The sequence below is a fragment of the Acipenser ruthenus genome, chromosome 5 (genome assembly GCF_902713425.1).
Source record: "Acipenser ruthenus chromosome 5, fAciRut3.2 maternal haplotype, whole genome shotgun sequence".
NCBI lineage: Eukaryota > Metazoa > Chordata > Actinopteri > Acipenseriformes > Acipenseridae > Acipenser > Acipenser ruthenus.
Genome location: NC_081193.1, coordinates 26,113,955 through 26,131,824, shown reverse-complemented (window position 1 = coordinate 26,131,824; position 17,870 = coordinate 26,113,955). Strand labels below are relative to the sequence as shown.

At 37.7% G+C, this 17,870-nt stretch overlaps 1 protein-coding gene across 2 annotated transcripts in view; it reads left to right on the top strand.

Moving 5' to 3' along the window:
- The window catches only part of LOC117402960 (potassium voltage-gated channel subfamily KQT member 5-like), a 259,050-nt gene that overhangs the window by 182,727 nt on the left and 58,453 nt on the right, over positions 1-17,870 (top strand). For both annotated transcript variants that reach the window (XM_034004698.3, XM_034004697.3), the window contains exons 4-7: positions 7,722-7,848; positions 11,279-11,454; positions 12,517-12,642; positions 16,124-16,234. In XM_034004698.3, coding sequence (XP_033860589.3) covers positions 7,722-7,848; positions 11,279-11,454; positions 12,517-12,642; positions 16,124-16,234 — 540 coding nt within the window. The remainder of the gene's footprint in view (positions 1-7,721; positions 7,849-11,278; positions 11,455-12,516; positions 12,643-16,123; positions 16,235-17,870) is intronic.

The window sequence follows — 17,870 nt, the reverse complement described above, 5'->3', positions numbered from 1 at the left end:
TCTTACTACGTAAATCAAAATATCTTAACACACAATGTCAAAAAATAAGTGCTCAGAAATACTTTTGTTCTTAATTATATGAAATTCTCATTAGTCTAATGTAACCGTGAAAAGATAGTTGATGACTGCTAAACAAAAATAGACCTGTCTCTTACTTATCAGTCATGGATTTGTATTATTAAGCATGCATTCATAAATATATTAGTTTTGTTGAAATGCCTGTGGTTAAAAGTTAAAATAGTAATTGGTTTGTTTATATATAGTTAAGAAACATGTTAGATTGTAAGCGCATGTATAGTGTGTGGTTGCAAAGCACACATAGTTAATGAATTTGGAGGGCAGAGGAAATGATACCAGTCACGTTTTTTTTTTGTTAATTACATGTTATGATTCTTGCCATGCTTTTACATCAAAAAATTGTTAGTTTAACACATTATTATGAAAAATAATATATCAATTGGGCTCTGTTATATCTAGTATTATATTTATTACATCTGTTTTTCCATAGGAAAAACTTCCATAGGAATTTGTAAGTTTACAAATTAACTGTGTGGGTGCATAATATATATATTTTAAAGCAATATGTGCAATATAAGATTTTAAACAGTTAACATAAGGAAAAACTAAATTTGAATACTAGAACCCCGACTGTCCCCATTAGCCCAGGCCCATGCACAATTGAAAATCCAGACCAACTGTGAGAAAAGGAGGGTGATATTGTTGCAAACATAGCATGGAGGGCCATGTGTCATTGTTGTGAGAAAAACAAGATTGTATCACCTAACTAGAACTGTGAAAAAGGGTGCTCTTTTCACTGCTGCATGACTTATAAGCTGCTGTTTCCCTATTTATGTTGTCAGCAGTTTTTTTTTTCTTCTTTTTGTGAAAAAAGGCACCAGATACTTTACAAGTAATGGCCCACAGCCAGTGAAAACGAAGCGTGGACATTGAACAAATTAACCAAAAGGTCATGTAGCACTTTAATGAACTGTTCTCTGAATTACTGAGCACTCATCTCAAGCTTATTTTACCTTACTGAGACCTGTAAAAACGACCTGACAGACTGAGCAGGCCATTTGTAACCTGTGTACGGTCATCAATTATAAAGTGTTCCAGATCTGACCTAGTTAGTAAGGGATTTGGGCTATTGCTCATTATATAAGGTGTGATTCATGTTCCTGTGGGATTATTGTGAGGTTTTGCATTATTATAAATCACCAAGTCCCTCTCAGGCTGAATCCATTTTAATTTAACATAAATAGGTTTTTCCTATGCTCTAAGAATGGTTCTTTATTTGCTTATATATTGTGTTTTTTTCAATGACAATGAATGCATTGATTTAATGTTTCTTACACAGGTACAGGTACTACTGTAGTTTGTTTGTCTTCAGACCTCTGTTTGTCCGAGGGTGAGTGAGTGTAAGAGAATGTATATGAAACACAATATTATATTATCAGTATAAAGAGTCGGTAAAGAAACTAGAATGGAAATTTTGATTGTGTCGTAATTGGAATTCTCTGTTAATTAAATCCCTTCCCAATTATAAAACAATGAGGGGAAACAGATTTTCTGTACTTTATAATGCTGCAAGAGTGCAGTTTAGTCCCACTGGGGGGTGCATAGCAGCAGAGTTGGGAAGGTAGTTTAGCGCATCATTAGTAAAAATCAATGTTCAGATTCCTTTTTGCTCAAAAAAATTAATTGTGGAGCTGATCTCATGACACCTATCATTGCTCAATATAATTGAACAGCAAGCTATGGCATGCACTGGAAAGGAATAGCAACTCAGAATTGTGTCATTAATCCTGTGCATTGCAGATCAGCAGGGCCCCTACAGGTACAAATTAACTGTATTAGGCTAGTGGGCCCTGTTGATACAGTATGTGCCTGGGGACTAACACAAGTGAGTTTACTGAGTCCGAAATATTGAAAAACAAATTTTCTTTATATTTAAAGATATTTTTCAAATTAAAATAAGCTGCTTTTTTATTTCTGTTGAAATTTCTCTTACGAAAAATAAATAAATACAAACTGAGGGGAATCGATACTGATTGACCCTGTGCCATTTTCCATAGGTGAATCTGCCCACTGTCTTTCACAATTGCATGAGAAACAAATTATGCACAGAAGACACAGACGTTTGGTGGATATTACTGCAAGGCTTTAATTTTGCAAATGTTTTTTGGCTTGGGTGACTCGACTTCAGTTTTCTGGGCCTCATTTATTTCTTTGTAATCAAGCCAAAAGCAGCCTATATGAAAGATTATAGTAGTTAATAAAATAGAGACAAGAGAATGCCCATTCTAATCCCAACTTGACTTTAATAGGAAGTCAAGCTTTTAACATCCCCACCACCGTCACTGCTATGTACATGGTTTCAGGCTAATATTATCCACGGTGTTGTGGCATAGAAAAAATATATACAAATCATACAAGCTTCTTCTATGTTATGTATGTATAATACAGTACTGTGCAAAAGTTTTAGGCAGGTGTGAAAAATGCTGTAAAGTAAGAATGCTTTCAAAAATAGACATGTTAATAGATTATATTTATCAATTAACTAAATGCAAAGTGAGTGAACAGAAGAAAAATCTAAATCAAATCCATATTTGGTGTGACCACCCTTTGCCTTCAAAACAGCAACAATTCTTCGAGGTACACTTGCACATAGTCAGGGATTTTGTAGGCATATAGTCAGGTGTATGATTAAACAATTATACCAAACAGGTGCTAATGATCATCAATTCAATATGTAGGTTGAAACACAATCATTAACTGAAACAGAAACAGCTGTGTAGGAGGAATAAAACTGGGTGAGGAACAGCCAAACTCAGCTAACAAGGTGAGGTTGCTGAAGACAGTTTACTGTCAAAAAGTCATACACCATGGCAAGACTGAGCACAGCAACAAGACACAAGGTAGTTATACTGCATCAGCAAGGTCTCTCCCAGGCAGAAATTTCAAGGCAGACAGGGGTTTCCAGATGTGCTGTCCAAGCTCTTTTGAAGAAGCACAAAGAAACGGGCAACGTTGAGGACCGTAGACGCAGTGGTCGGCCAAGGAAACTTACTGCAGCAGATGAAAGACACATCATACTTACTTCCCTTCGCAATCGGAAGATGTCCAGCAGTGCCATCAGCTCAGAATTGGCAGAAAACAGTGGGACCTTGGTACACCCATCTACTGTCCGGAGAAGTCTGGTCAGAAGTGGCCTTCATGGAAGACTTGCCGACCAACCTACCTGCCGAGTTCCTTCAAAAACTGTGTGCAAGTGTACCTAGAAGAATTGATGCTGTTTTGAAGGCAAAGGGTGGTCACACCAAATATTGATTTGATGTAGATTTTTCTTCTGTTCACTCACTTTGCATTTTGTTAATTGATAAATATAAACTATTAACATGTCTATTTTTGAAAGCATTCTTACTTTACAGCATTTTTTCACACCTGCCTAAAACTTTTGCACAGTACTGTATATTTAACATATATGTTGTGAATGTAACATATAAGTTACACCCCAGTGAATTATGCACAGGAAAAAACAAAATTATGCAAGGAAAAATACAAAATTATGCAAAATTATGCAACATTAAATCCTTTGTATTATTTGTTTACAGATTGAATTAAATATAACACTATTTTAACCTTCTTTAGAAATATGTACAGGTATTTTGTATTTATATAGCACACAGCACATTTGTATCACAGAATCAACTGCTTTATCATTCCTTGAACAAAAAAAAGTGGCCCATCAGGTGTAAATTTTAAAACAAAATGCAGTTGTTAAATAAGGAAAATAAGGACTTCTCAGCAAAATTACCCTGCTGTGAATTAGATGCTCACAAGTGCAAAAAAAAAAAAATTAAACAAAAGTACTGTGCAATGTAACAAAAAAAATATGTGCAGTTATATTGGGTACTTCTCATACTACCATAGCACAGCAGGTAAAAATTAAATAAAGCATCAAAGACTAATCAAAATGATTTTATGTTGAAGTGAAGTCTTTTTAAATTGCAAGATTGAAGTAAAGGAAAACCATCTCTTTTAGTTTGTCCTCCGAAAGAGAACGCCTTCGATCAGAGAGAACAAGGTTGTACAGCGAGTTGCTGCGCTCAGCATCAGCTGTGTTTGTTACAGCATGTATGTATCTAAAAGCTAATGTTTTTATATTCGGGAGTGGGTCGGATGTTGCTGACCAAAACATGGCGATGTCAATTCCCCCTGACTGTTCAGCGCGCTGGATCGCGTCGAGCGCCACCTTCCCGGTATACAAAGCAAACTCCTCTTCTGGAATGTCACTGAAGCCAGGAATTGACCCTCCTTGACATGAGACATTACAGGAACTCTTCTGGGGTTGAAAATCCGTATGCATTTCAAGAACTTAATTGCGGGCTGCCCACTCTCAATATCACTGATGTACTTCTTCAGCTTTTCAGCTGCGTTGTCTACAGCTGAACGAAACAGGTGCACCAACTTGCTACTTTGATCAGTTGTTACATTGTTGACATCTTCAGCCCTGAGAAACCTTTGATTGTTTTCCTCCAAAAACTGAATATGTGTCTCAAAGAAAAACAGCAGTTCTTCCATTTTCTCAAAAGCAAAGAGAGTGCACGGTCTCTGGCGTTCAAATGTATCCATTAGGTCAATGATTGGCTTGCACATTTCATTGATGAAACGCAATGTAATCTTCAGCAATAAACATTGGGTTTCATCTGACAGCATTCTTTCAAGTTCCTGCAGCGAGTGTGGTGCCGATTTGCCACACACAAACATTTCTTCTTCAACAAAGCCGTGATAGTGCTGAAAGTGGTTTGCATGGTACTGAACAGGAGCAAACCAGCTGTTCCATCTAGTTGCTACTGGGTCTGGTGCCATTGTTGCACTGGCAACTTTTTACCTCTGGTAATTTAAGTACCTCATCTTCCTGCCCCCTGCCATATAGAACATTTGTGAGAAAGCTCTTACCATTGCATTGACATCCTCGAATGGCTTCCGAAAACTTTCCCCCACTAGGTTGATTATATGAGCGAGGCATGTTACCTGGATGCTATCGGGAAACAGTGCAGACAGTACTGTTTTATAAGCTTTTTTCATATATGCGGCATTATCCATGTCAAAGACAACCACATTGTTGTAAGCGATTTCATAACTTTGCACAGTTTGAATGACCCCTGGTCCTTGTTTCATTTTTCAGGTCGAAAAAAGTCCCAGTGTTCAAGCAGACACTCATTGGGCTTTGCAATAATAAACTGCCTGAGCATTCATTGAGCGTGTCAGTCTGTCTTTTCTTTCTCTGCTGCCGATCACATCAGTGTCATCGCTCCTGGGGAATCCTTGTAAGGGCTATCCATAGTCTCATCACAATACTTATATGGTTTATATGAGTTTGCTTGTATGAGGCACATATGAGAACAATACTCTCTTGTATAAGACAAATTGGTAACGCTTTATATTGCATGGCATAAATTAATATTAAATAGATATGCAATTGCATATTAAATTAATGTTAAATTAATATTTAATAGATATGCAATTGATATTACATTTATGGTCAATTATTCCTTGTTACTTTCCATTGACATTTAAGTCAGATTAACTGTATTTTCAATCAAAAACATGTAAACAATAGGAAATTATTACATATTTTCCAGTGTAACAAAATGTAATATAAATGGACGTGATATGCAATTACATTTTCAATCAACATTTGGTTAACATTTAGCAAGAAACCAGTTATTTCATATTTTTTAAATATTAATTTAACATTAATTGAATATGCAATTGCATATCTATTTAATATGAATTTATGCCACACAATATAAAGCGTTACCGACAAATTATAAGAAACTATCCATATTTGCACTACAGTGCATATATGCTTTTTACAACTTTGTTTATATAAAGTATGTGTTTTTAAAAACAGCGTCTCATAAGAAAGTGGCCATAATTGTATCACAATGCTTATATGGTTCATACAACAAAAACTTATATGGAACCTACTATAATACACATATATGAATTATATCTATTTTTTCCATATGGGTACAGTAAATGTTCCGTAATCTCTTGATAACTGCAGAGTGACCTGTAATATATATCCAGAGTGGTCTGGATATATACTGTGTAGAGCAGTGGTGTAGTCGAGCCGGAATGCGCCAGAACGGTATTCTGGTACTTTTTTCAATAGGCAGAACCTTGATTTAAGAGTTAACTTAAGAATCAATTTAAGAATAATTTCGATGCATGCGTACCGATGAAGCGATCTCTTTTCTGTGTAGAAATCAAAATAGTCTTTCTGTACCATGCCATACGTGCCACTACCGATAGTATATGAATCGGAGTCTCTGTCTCCGATAACCGGCACGTATTTTAAATGTTTGCAGAGTCAAATCACACACATGCACAATTGTACAATTCAGTCAGTCATCCTTGTGATGCAATACAGAGAACATTAGGAAATTCTATTACAAACTACAGTACTAAAGTTTAAATGGGCTAACAATGTTTTTTAGTAAAAATGCTGAGGAAGAAGTAGCCAAAATTAGTTTTTTTAGAGCAATCAAAAACCGCACTTACATTTGAGATTTAATATATATTACAAAAGCATAAATAAGTGCTACACATGTATTTAAAAAAACACAGTAATGTTATAAACTATGTATATTTGTCTGCTTTGCTTGTTTTTCTCTCACAATTCACAGTAGTAGAACCGCTGTTTTTTTTTGTTTGTTTTTTTATCTGATGAGATCAAATGCGGTCGGTCCAGGAAAAAAAAAAAAACATGTATTCAGAATGTCGTGTAAAATTAAATTGTCCAGAACTGTCAGCGGATACATTCTTTAAAAATAAATTTAAAAAACAATTGTAATTGTACAGTTCTGAAATTGGTGATGAATAAAAAATAACAACATTTGTGTGATTAGTAATTTTATTGGATGCAGAGTTCCAGAAGAACGACAGGGGAGGACGTGATATACTATACAGGATGTTGTGGTGATTGAAATTCTGCGCTGGTGATGACCTCATAATCGAAAGGAATAGAAAAAGAACATGCAAAATAAAAAATAACTAAACCACCAAAGACAGTATTTACCTGCTAGATGGTTTTGAAACAAGACAAATTTGGCTGGAAAACTGCCAATCTGGCAGCACTGACTGGGGAGTAGCCTATAAAAGTCGCATGCAAGACACATGCATTACCTATTAAATGTTACATCAAGCTCAATGAACAAATAAAACAGGAATTTGTATCATTTTTGTTTAAGAAATCTCTATTTTGTTAGCGTTCCGGTACTTTTGGATTTAGGACTGCACCACTGCTCTTTTAGATTTTTTTTCTGGTTTTGGAGCTGCCTTGAAAAAAGCAACACAGACTTTTCGGTTTGATTGGAAAATCAGACAGTAATAACTTGCACACATCTGTCATGGATTGTGCTGTGAGTATGACTCAGTAATAAGGCATCAGCGATGTTAACTACCCGTGAAAATAGGCCTAACTATTTTGAATTGTGTTCACTTGGGGCCTGTGAGGGCTGCTTTTCCTCTTTGCACAGCTTCCCAAAATCGTACTGAAAAACATTTCGCCCTGTTCAGTTGGAAAGTGTTTATGAAGGAAGTTCAGTGAGTGTTTACGACCCACTCTTAAAAGAAAAAAAGTGCTTAGGGCAAGTGTAAGAGAGCTCTGGCTGTAAAATTACTGACATGTCTTTTCTTTCTAATTATAGGAATTCGTCATGATCGTGGTGTTCGGCTTGGAGTATATCATCAGGATCTGGTCCGCAGGCTGCTGTTGCCGGTACAGGGGATGGCAGGGCCGACTTCGCTTTGCTAGAAAACCATTTTGTGTCATAGGTAAGTACATTTCTAAGCATGAGTTCTTGTCTTTTAAATCTGTGAGTGTCACGTAAATGATTCCTTGGCCCTAAACCCACATTGTTCCTAAGCTTTTGATTGATTTACATTAGCCTGTAATCTCCAAAGGCTCAGGGCCTGCCTTATTCACATTCCGTACAAGACACTGATAACTTACTTACCATGGCACAGAAAATCATACAGGCGTACAAAAGCTAGAGTTTGCCAAGCCTGCACCTGTGTTGATTTTAGGCTTCAAAATACCATCAGTGATCCCTTTTAAATGTAGGCCAATGTGAAATGATTAAAGCGTTCCTATATATACAGTATACAAAGTTTAAAAGGTTGATTAATATGATACCGTCCCCAAATACATGTGCACAGCAGTATTTATTTGTTTATTTAGCAGACGCCTTTATCCAAGGCGACTTACAGAGACTAGGGTGTGTGAACTATGCATCAGCTGCAGAGTCACTTACAACTACGTCTCACCCGAAAGACGGAGCACAAGGAGGTTAAGTGACTTGCTCAGGATCACACAATGAGTCAATGGCTGAGGTGGGATTTGAACCAGGAACATCCTGGTTACAAGCCCTTTTCTTTAACCACTGGACCACACAGCCTCCCAGTAAGATGGATAATGGGTCCAAATTAAATTCTAAACATCGTAGACCTGATCTCACCATTTCCAAGGTTCTGGGAATGCTTTTAGTTGCTGTCTGTAAGGATGTGAGTTGGGGTAGCATTGTGCAGTGCATGTAGGTGCAACATTGTGCACTGAAGCCTGTGCAACACTGATATGCTTTCTTGATGTACTAACCCTTTGTTAGTAAGCATAGCAAATCATTATCTAAACATAGACTCATATAGATCACACATTTCAGGAACTAAAGATTTTTTTTATTCAGATGAGAGACTGTGGCAATGTGCCCCGCCCCTGTGTGCATTTATGTGTTGTATGTTGCGTGTGGTGTGTTAATGTTGGTGTATAGATATGGCTGCACGGGATATAAATGGGTGTGTGTAGCATGAGTTATTTAAAATGTATAATTGTATTTAGGTACGGGATTGCACATCACTTCACGTGCATTTAAAGTATATAATATGCGAGCACGAGGTTGCACATAATTAATTCATGTGCTGGGATTCAAGTGAATAATTAATTAGTAATTGAATCCCGGCACAACAGTATATATAGGTGCACGTTTCAGTCACTCTGGGTTGTGTGTTCGGTGAGTGGAGAACGGGTGTGGAGAGGAGGTAAAATAGACGAGAATAAAAAGAATAATAATAATAATAACTGTTTAGACTCACTGTGTTTGTTTGTCTATTTATTTTGGCATAAAGTGCTGTGTCCTGTGTTTTTGTTCAAACCTTTTATTTTACAATAAACCGGCGCAAGCAAACGCCTTCATCATATAATTTCATTTCATCTGTCTGTGTTATTCATTTCTTGGAGCTGACGTCACCACTCAGCCAGCCGTGTGACAGAGACTACTAGGATAGTAAACAGGTTATAAATAAAAAAAAATAGGAACATGTAGATTATATTCATGAAAGTATCCCCTTAAATGTAGGACAGGCTGTCGCAGTAAATAATGCATTCTTTTCATCTCTATCAATAACGGAATATTGAAACAGGTCTGAACGATTGATCATCTCTCCAGATCAATTTCTTATGAATGGTTAAGCAGCTGATGAAGCGCTGTAATGCTTGTATTTATTGAGGCTGGGTCAAACAGATCATCACAGCCTGTCTATGTGCTTTACTCTGTATTACTTTCACTGTATTATGAGAACCGCTCTGCCTTGAAAATGTCACTCCTCAGGAGAACAGAACTCACACCATCAGTTCCTAATGCAATCATGGGTTACTTGGGATTCTTGTTAAGGTAAGAGCTCGTACATGTGTCTCAGAAGAAGATATTGCAGAGGTTTTTTTTTTTTTGTTGGGATGGAGTGGCATCTTCCATCAGCAGGATCAAATAAATCCATGTGACCAAAGAATTTTCTGCAGACGGTTTGGCAGAAACTTAATACAGCAGGTGTTGATTTATCGCAACCTGCTTGGCGCTAGTGCAGAGAGATTGGATTCCTTGGAATGGAAATGCTATATCAACACATCAAAAGCAGCAATTACCTAGAGGCATGTATGATACACAGCTACATTCAGAGGCGCACTAAGATTTCAAAGAAATTAAAAATGCAATCATGCTATTTGACATCAGAGTCTGTTACGTAAATCCCTTACAGTTCTCTTTACGAGTTTGATAATGTAGTTGATTACTCATTGACATTGTGTGTCTCTGCATAGATCAGAATGGTGAGCTTTTTTGGCTATATGTGTGGCACAGTAGCAGCTCAGCACACTAAGTACATAACTGCCTTGCCCAATACTTCCAAGTTGAAATTCGAAACAGACGTTTGCGGTTTTTAACTAGGAAGTCCTGATTTTGTTTACAGAATGATGCATCTATTCTTGGATTCCATACTTAACTAAGGGTTGCAATTGCTACCCATTGCTTTAAACTTTTAAACAGTCAAACAAATAGCATTAATAAACTGCAGTGAAACCAGTATGCTACATTTACAGTACTGGTATTATTTAATCTGTGTGGCTGTCGCATTGCCAGTATTGACAGCTGTCTTATCTCAGTTCTGCAGTATAAAAAGCCCCGCTCTTTAATAAAGCTCTTCACAGATGGTCAGTCTGCATCTTGTCAGGTCGAGATGGTGTATGGTCGATAAAGGAACTGCTAAAGTTGTCACTGCGGATACAGGTTGACCTAACAAAGGAACTCCTCATTCTGTACATGATAACTACTTCACTCTCAGACAACTTAGTGTATTTTAAAACACTATGGTACGGCTTCTGGGTAGCACCTGAATAGCCATGTAATTACATTGTAGTAACTGCTCTTACACAGAAAATACTATGTTATTACATGGAAATAGCCTTGTGAACAACATTGTGTTACCTGATACAATCCCATGATAAAAGACCATCTCCATTTAATTACACACTTATTCTAACCATGTAAGAGCAAGAAAAATTGGTTATTACTAGATTATTAAAGTGCTACTGGCTTCTGCTATAAAGACACCCCAGTTCTTTCAATTAAATAGATCATGTTGGTGGCCAGTGACTGGACTTGAAGTGTAGTCAGGCCTGGTAGTTCATAGTTGAAATATTTTATAGCAGTCCACAGCCAACAATGAATGTATCTGAACTGAAAGCTAGGCAACTGAAAGAAAAGAAAGATTAAAATTCAATTTTCAGTTACACAGCTTGGTTTCAATAAAATCAGCAAGGTGTCCACAGAAATGGTCATATAAAAAAGAAAACAGGATTCCCTTCAGGGCCTCTTGTACTCCACTCAAGCTCTCCAGCAGTCCACTCCTGTCCATCACTCCTCTTTGTGTCTCCTAGATATCATCGTTCTCATCGCCTCAGTGGCTGTGGTCTCTGCTGGCAGTCAGGGCAACATTTTCGCGACATCAGCACTGAGGAGCCTTCGCTTCCTGCAGATCCTTCGCATGGTGCGCATGGACAGGAGAGGGGGGACCTGGAAACTCCTGGGCTCAGTTGTTTACGCACACAGCAAGGTGGGTTCATGCAGTCACAGAGGGTCATGTTTTGGGAAGATCCCGTGCATTGCAACATTATGAGGTTAATTTAGTCCAAAACTGTACAACGGCATTTCCCTGTTTTAATAGACAGTTTTCAGTGAAACCCACCAAGCCATACCACTGCATGACTCTCTAGGTCTAGATTATCTTTGTGATTTTAATGTTTGGTAACAAGGTGTTTAGTAGCTTCAAACTTAACTCCCTTTTATTTGATACATTTGATCCAAGCAGCTAATGAAAGCAACATTTTAAATCCTTTCATATTGTGTGTTAGTCTTTTGAAAGATTAAGTACCCTTTATAGTCTTACCTGGGTTTTATTAGCATGACTATGTCTTAAAAAGAGTTGGCTGCCATCCTCAGTTCTGTGCAGTAAGCTCTGGACCTGACAGGGTCGCCAACCCCTGACCAGTGAGCCGTGAAATGATGATGCACTTCATTTTAATAGAGAATTGATATTTCAAGCAATTTATATATCAAGGGCTCGATTTACCACTGCAGGCAAACTGCCTACGTCATGCATTTACTCTGTAGTGGGCAGTTTGCCTACAATTTGCCTACAGTGGAAAATATGGGACCAGATTTCCTGTCAGATGCATTAATATTGATGACTTACCTACAACAGGTTTCAACAGTATAGTAAAAAATGAAGACTTTATCTGTAACCTGCTTATGTACAGTACATTTCAATTTCACTTGTTGAACAAATTTGATATTGCCTTCAAGCATAATGACAGTATTCATTATTGCTCCCCGAGCTTATGGTGTCATGCCATTTTTCAATTTCCAATTTGTATTTGCATGTTATAAATTACACACATATTATATAGTATAATGGGATCAAAGGGTGGGGGGGGGGGGGGGGGTATGTTTGATCCCAGAATTTAATTTAAACAAGTCAAGCTGCTGGAAATAATACCAGTATGACCCTGAGTAATGTTTTCCTGTATACACGAGTGTAGGACTGTAGGACTGCTTTACATACCACTGCAAGGGAAACTTGTACATATTTGGTCACACAAATTTTCTCTCTTTGCAGGAGCTAGTCACAGCTTGGTATATTGGATTTCTGGTTCTCATATTTTCGTCATTTCTCGTCTACCTTGTGGAAAAAGACGTCAACTCCCAGTTTTCTACCTACGCAGACGCTCTGTGGTGGGGCACAGTAAGTGAATTCTGCAAAATAAACAAGCTGCTGTATTTCTCATCATGTAATACAGGACTTTTGTTTATCCATCAACATGGCAGATACTTGTACTTTCTAAACATTTACACAGACAGTGCTGTATTAATTTTCCATAGATCACTTGAACTTCATAATCTCTGCTTTATTATATCCCCTTGGAAACAAGAAAACATTATTCAAGACATCAGACTTTTTTTTTTTTTTTTTTGCGTACGACAGTTCTGCAAACATTTACATGATTGCTTTATATTGGTGCCTCACAGGCCAAGTTGTTTTTTTAAATGTTTAAAATATAAAAATGTCTTCTCCAAAAATTTGTCAGGTTTAAAAGTACCCTGCCATGAAATAAAATATCCATATCTATATACAGTGAAAACAGAATTAACTGTTCATTGAAAACTGGTCGTAGTTTAAGAAGTGACTGCTTATTCAAGGTGCCTCTTTCATCAACCTGTTTTGAAAAATATAAACGCATTCCAGGGTTTGCTGACAGTTCAGAGCAGCTGAATGCTTAGTCCAGGTAACCAAAAATACAGGCTTTACTACTGTAATAGCATTGCTTTAAAAACATGGACTGTGTGAAAGGTTTTTTGAACAGGGAGTCATGTTGTGGAAACCACAATCCACAACTCTGCCTGAACTGCAGCAGCACTGGCCATTGACTGACAACTAATGGCGGAACTCATTGAGCAGACTGAACTGTACAGCTGAACAAGCAAACACACTTCAGAGGAGGAAGGTGGAACGATTTAGCCATAATATCAGATTGTCCAGGTCTGTCCAATCTGTGCGGTCTCACAAAATTAGGCCGAAAGCAGTAGGCCTCTTGCTGCCTGCTGCATGCACTCCACGCATAGAAGGATTGTGGGAGGCCCTGTTGGGGCGTTTCTCTGCTTTCTTTTTATTGACATAGAACAGACCTGCCACACAGAGGAAATTAGCGGCTCCATTCCGGAAAGAAAAGCCATTTCAAATAGTTTTGAAAGTTTGGTTTTCCAGAACCGGCACTGCTCAGCACTGTTGGAATGAGAAAATGCTTCTTTTTTGTTTAGCATGCTTTTGTTTTATTTGACAGCCAAAAAAAAGAGAACAGGAGTCAGTTTAAGAGCCATGAAAAGTTCATTATCCTTTTGTTTTTTATTGATGACCAGCTAATTGAGTGCACAAAACCACAATCTGAAAGTGTGAATTATGTGTTTAATTACACATTATTTAAATTCAGCCACTGCATACACATTATGTAAATTCAGCCACTGCATACTGTACACCTTCTTTCCTTAGATCACACACAGTATAAGCATTAAATAATACATTCAATAAAAATAACCAAATACATTTGCACAGGTGTAAGATGATGATTCTTTGTACAGGAGTATGGTGATCAGTAAAAGCTGCTTAAACCACTTAATAGATCCCAGGGATATAATCTGCAAAACAAACCATTTACACTAAACATGTGTACAATACTGTACTTTATTTGCGTTTCTATTATTTTGTCCAGTCGCTATGTGCGTATACATTTAAATGGAGAATTTCATCTGCATACCTTGTGAAAGTTAACTGGGGTAAATCTGCACAGTAATTTTCCAGTTTTCCAATGCCTTTCCCGTGGTTATACAATGCATTTACCATAGTTTGTCATAATTATATGGGCTTTACAATGCTTATCTATGCTTACCATGCTTTCACTGTGCTTTATTACACTTTGCTGTGCTTTTACTATGGTATGCATAGTAAAAGGGTATGTACCCCTGTTGTTTGGCAGGGCTCAGGAGAATCTGACATGTTTGGTTGGATTTGTCAGTGACCCATAACTGCTGGGAGGTTTTGGCAGTGTAAACAAAAAATGTCTACTGCAGAAGAGTGCCAGGGGGGCATCATTTAAATGCTGCCTAGTAATATTAATCTGACAGATCACACAGTTTTATTAGAAGTATAACATTTAGTTTTAGCTTCAGCCCAAGGAATCATAATTACTCATGTACTTGTAAGCCACGAGTACAGCACTTAGATGTTAATAGCGGATATTTATTACATTCAGTTTTATTACGCGCCAGGTTGATTAAAGACAGTTGGCCACTCTCTAATGTTGTCGAGGAAAAAACTGTCACAGCACAGAAGTACGGCACCAAATGATGGACAACAACATTTTTGGACTAACTAAAGCTGACTCTGTAACTGATGCCCATTAAGTGTTTATAGATAAACTTCTTATTTAATATGAGTCTTTAAGGACCTGTCCACATTATGTATTTAAACTGTATTAGTTGCTTTTAAACCAACTTAAAAGTGCTAAATACAGTTAGCGTCTACACTACGCAGCGTTTAATACTGTACTCAAGAGGGAGTCTCGAGTCTGCTTCTAAATTAGATCACATCAGGTAGTGCGGTTTGTCAGAAGTGTGGACGTTGTAATACAGAACCACATTTTTTTGTGTATCCTCCAATATCCCAAAATGCTCTTTGATATGTTTGGCGCATGGACATTACTCAGGTCCCTGAAAGAGTTGAGAATGACTGTCAATACAGCTTTACTATATACAATTTTTGAGGCTTATGTTTTAAAATGGTGGATTGTTGAGGGTGGTGGTCAGATGCCAAAATCAAGGCGCCTATTCATATCTGGAACGATGAAATCATTCAAAGAGAACTTCAGAGTTCAATGTTGTAATTGTGTGGCTTTTATTTTGATTCACATTTTTTTTACATTTTTCAGCAAAAGAGATTTCAGGGTCTGTTTTAATGATCTAAACTCTGTATTTTAAGAAACAAAGCCATAATGTCCATGTTAAGAAGGGCTATATCTTTTGTGGGTATGGGTTCCATATTTGCAGGGTTGTAAACATAAAACACACTGCATAGTGGGATACTATCATATTAAGTCCCATTGTTTGTATGCATTAAACCCGACTAAACATGAAACGGTACTTCAGTGTGGGCGCTTTGAGCTGGATTAAAGAATGTTTTCGAGTACGGTTCTCAAGATCTGTTATGTATTGTGGACATAGCCTAAAATTGAAAACAGCAGAATACCACCTTTTCTTCCACATGGACAGAAAAATATCTCTATAAAATCATGTGACATCCTTCAGAATGTGAAGGAATGCTTTTTCTTGTGAGCATACTTGTTATACTCATGTGAAATAAGATTTTTTTTTTTATTCTTGGTATTATACGCATTTTAACCTTTCATCCATAACTTTAAATCACTCAATCAAAATATGTAAAACTTATAGGAAACTAAAGTCAAGTAAACAAGGGTTTCTGCAAGTTCCTTTATAAGTTTAGTGATTAAAACACCTTCAAATGTTTCCAGGAAGGCCTGCAGCTTATTTCCTTTTGGCTCACAGGAATTATAATAATAATCAATAAAAAATGTAAGTTGTTATACAGTAGCACAAAAACGTAAACCATAATGTAGACAACATTTTTCTTTAACTTTCCTTCAACACATTTTCAGATTACACTGACCACGATAGGCTACGGTGACAAGACTCCCCACACGTGGATGGGAAGATTGCTGTCTGCGGGGTTTGCTCTCCTTGGGATCTCCTTCTTTGCACTGCCTGCTGTAAGTATCTGAACCAATGCAGACTGTTGTTTATCAGGAATGATGTAAGATAAGGCCACTTAACATCACTACAGATTAGAACTTTGTCTGTGTAGGAAAGCAAAGAATCTGTTTCGTGATGTTTACAAAATTATGTCATAAAAGGTGAAAATTCAAAAATTCACTTCAAAATCATAAGTAAAACCTCAAGTGCACAAAAAACATTGTATTATATTAGCTAAGTAAAAAAATAACTGGTGTTAATGCTTTAAAATACGCCCCAAAAGTCTAATAAAGTTGAATAATATCTCTCTTCGATTATGTTGATTTTCTTTTTTTTTTTATCTGTTGTTTTTATGCCCAGGTTTATCCAGGTTTATTACACTATGTAACACCATTTTTGTTCCTGGGTAGTAAGTGTTATTTCCTAATTGCTTATGCCTCAAAAGTATAGAAAATGGCTATTATTCCCCACAAACTTTGCTTTTGTGACCAGGACAGTGACATTTTGAAATGTACCTATTTCCAGTGAGAAAACGGGCGAATTTGTGTCTTTTCGTTCACATAAAGTCAGATAAAAACAACATATGAATCCAAATTAACATGTATTTATACTAAAGTAATACAAAAATGATTACAAAAGATTTAGAAGTGAGTAGTTTTTCGAGATTTACGATTATACTGTAAATCACTTTCACGAATCATCCCCCAAATGTAGTCTCCCATCATGTTCTCGTTATACTGTCCTTGGTAGCGGCGTTCAAAGTCCAGTATATCCTGGTGGAAGCGCTCGCCTTGCTCCTCCGAGTACGCTCCCATGTTCTCCTTGAATTTATCAAGATGAGCATCAAGGATATGGACTTTGAGGGACATCCTACAGCCCATTGTGCCGTAGTTCTTCACCAGAGTCTCAACCAGCTCCACATAGTTTTCAGCCTTGTGATTGCCCAGGAAGCCCCGAACCACTGCGACAAAGCTGTTCCAAGCCACTTTCTCCTTACTAGTGAGCTTCTTGGGGAATTCATTGCACTCCAGGATCTTCTTTATCTGTGGTCCGACGAAGACACCGGCTTTGACCTTTGCCTCAGACAGCTTAGGGAAGAAGTCTTGAAGGTACTTGAAGGCTGCCGACTCCTTATCTAGAGCTCTGACAAATTGTTTCATAAGGCCCAATTTGATGTGCAGTGGTGGCATCAGCACCTTCCGGGGGTCCACCAGTGACTCCCACTTGACGTTGTTCCTCCCCACAGAGAACTCAGTCCGCTGTGGCCAGTCCCGCCTGTGGCAGTGCGCCTTGGTGTCCCTGCTGTCCCAAAGGCAAAGATAGCAGGGAGACTTGGTAAAACCGCCTTGGAGACCCATCAGGAATGCCACCATTTTGTCTTCTATGACCTCCCAGCCGTACTCATCATACTTCAAGGCGTCCAGCAAGGTCTTGATGCTGTTGTAATCCTCTTTGAGGTGCACCGAGTGAGCCAGGGGAAGAGACGGGTACTTGTTACCATTATGGAGCAGCACGGCTTTGAGGCTCCTGGATGAGCTGTCAATGAAGGACAGTATAACGAGAACATGATGGGAGACTACATTTGGGGGCTGATTCGTGAAAGTGATTTACAGTATAATCGTAAATCTCGAAAAACTACTCACTTCTAAATCT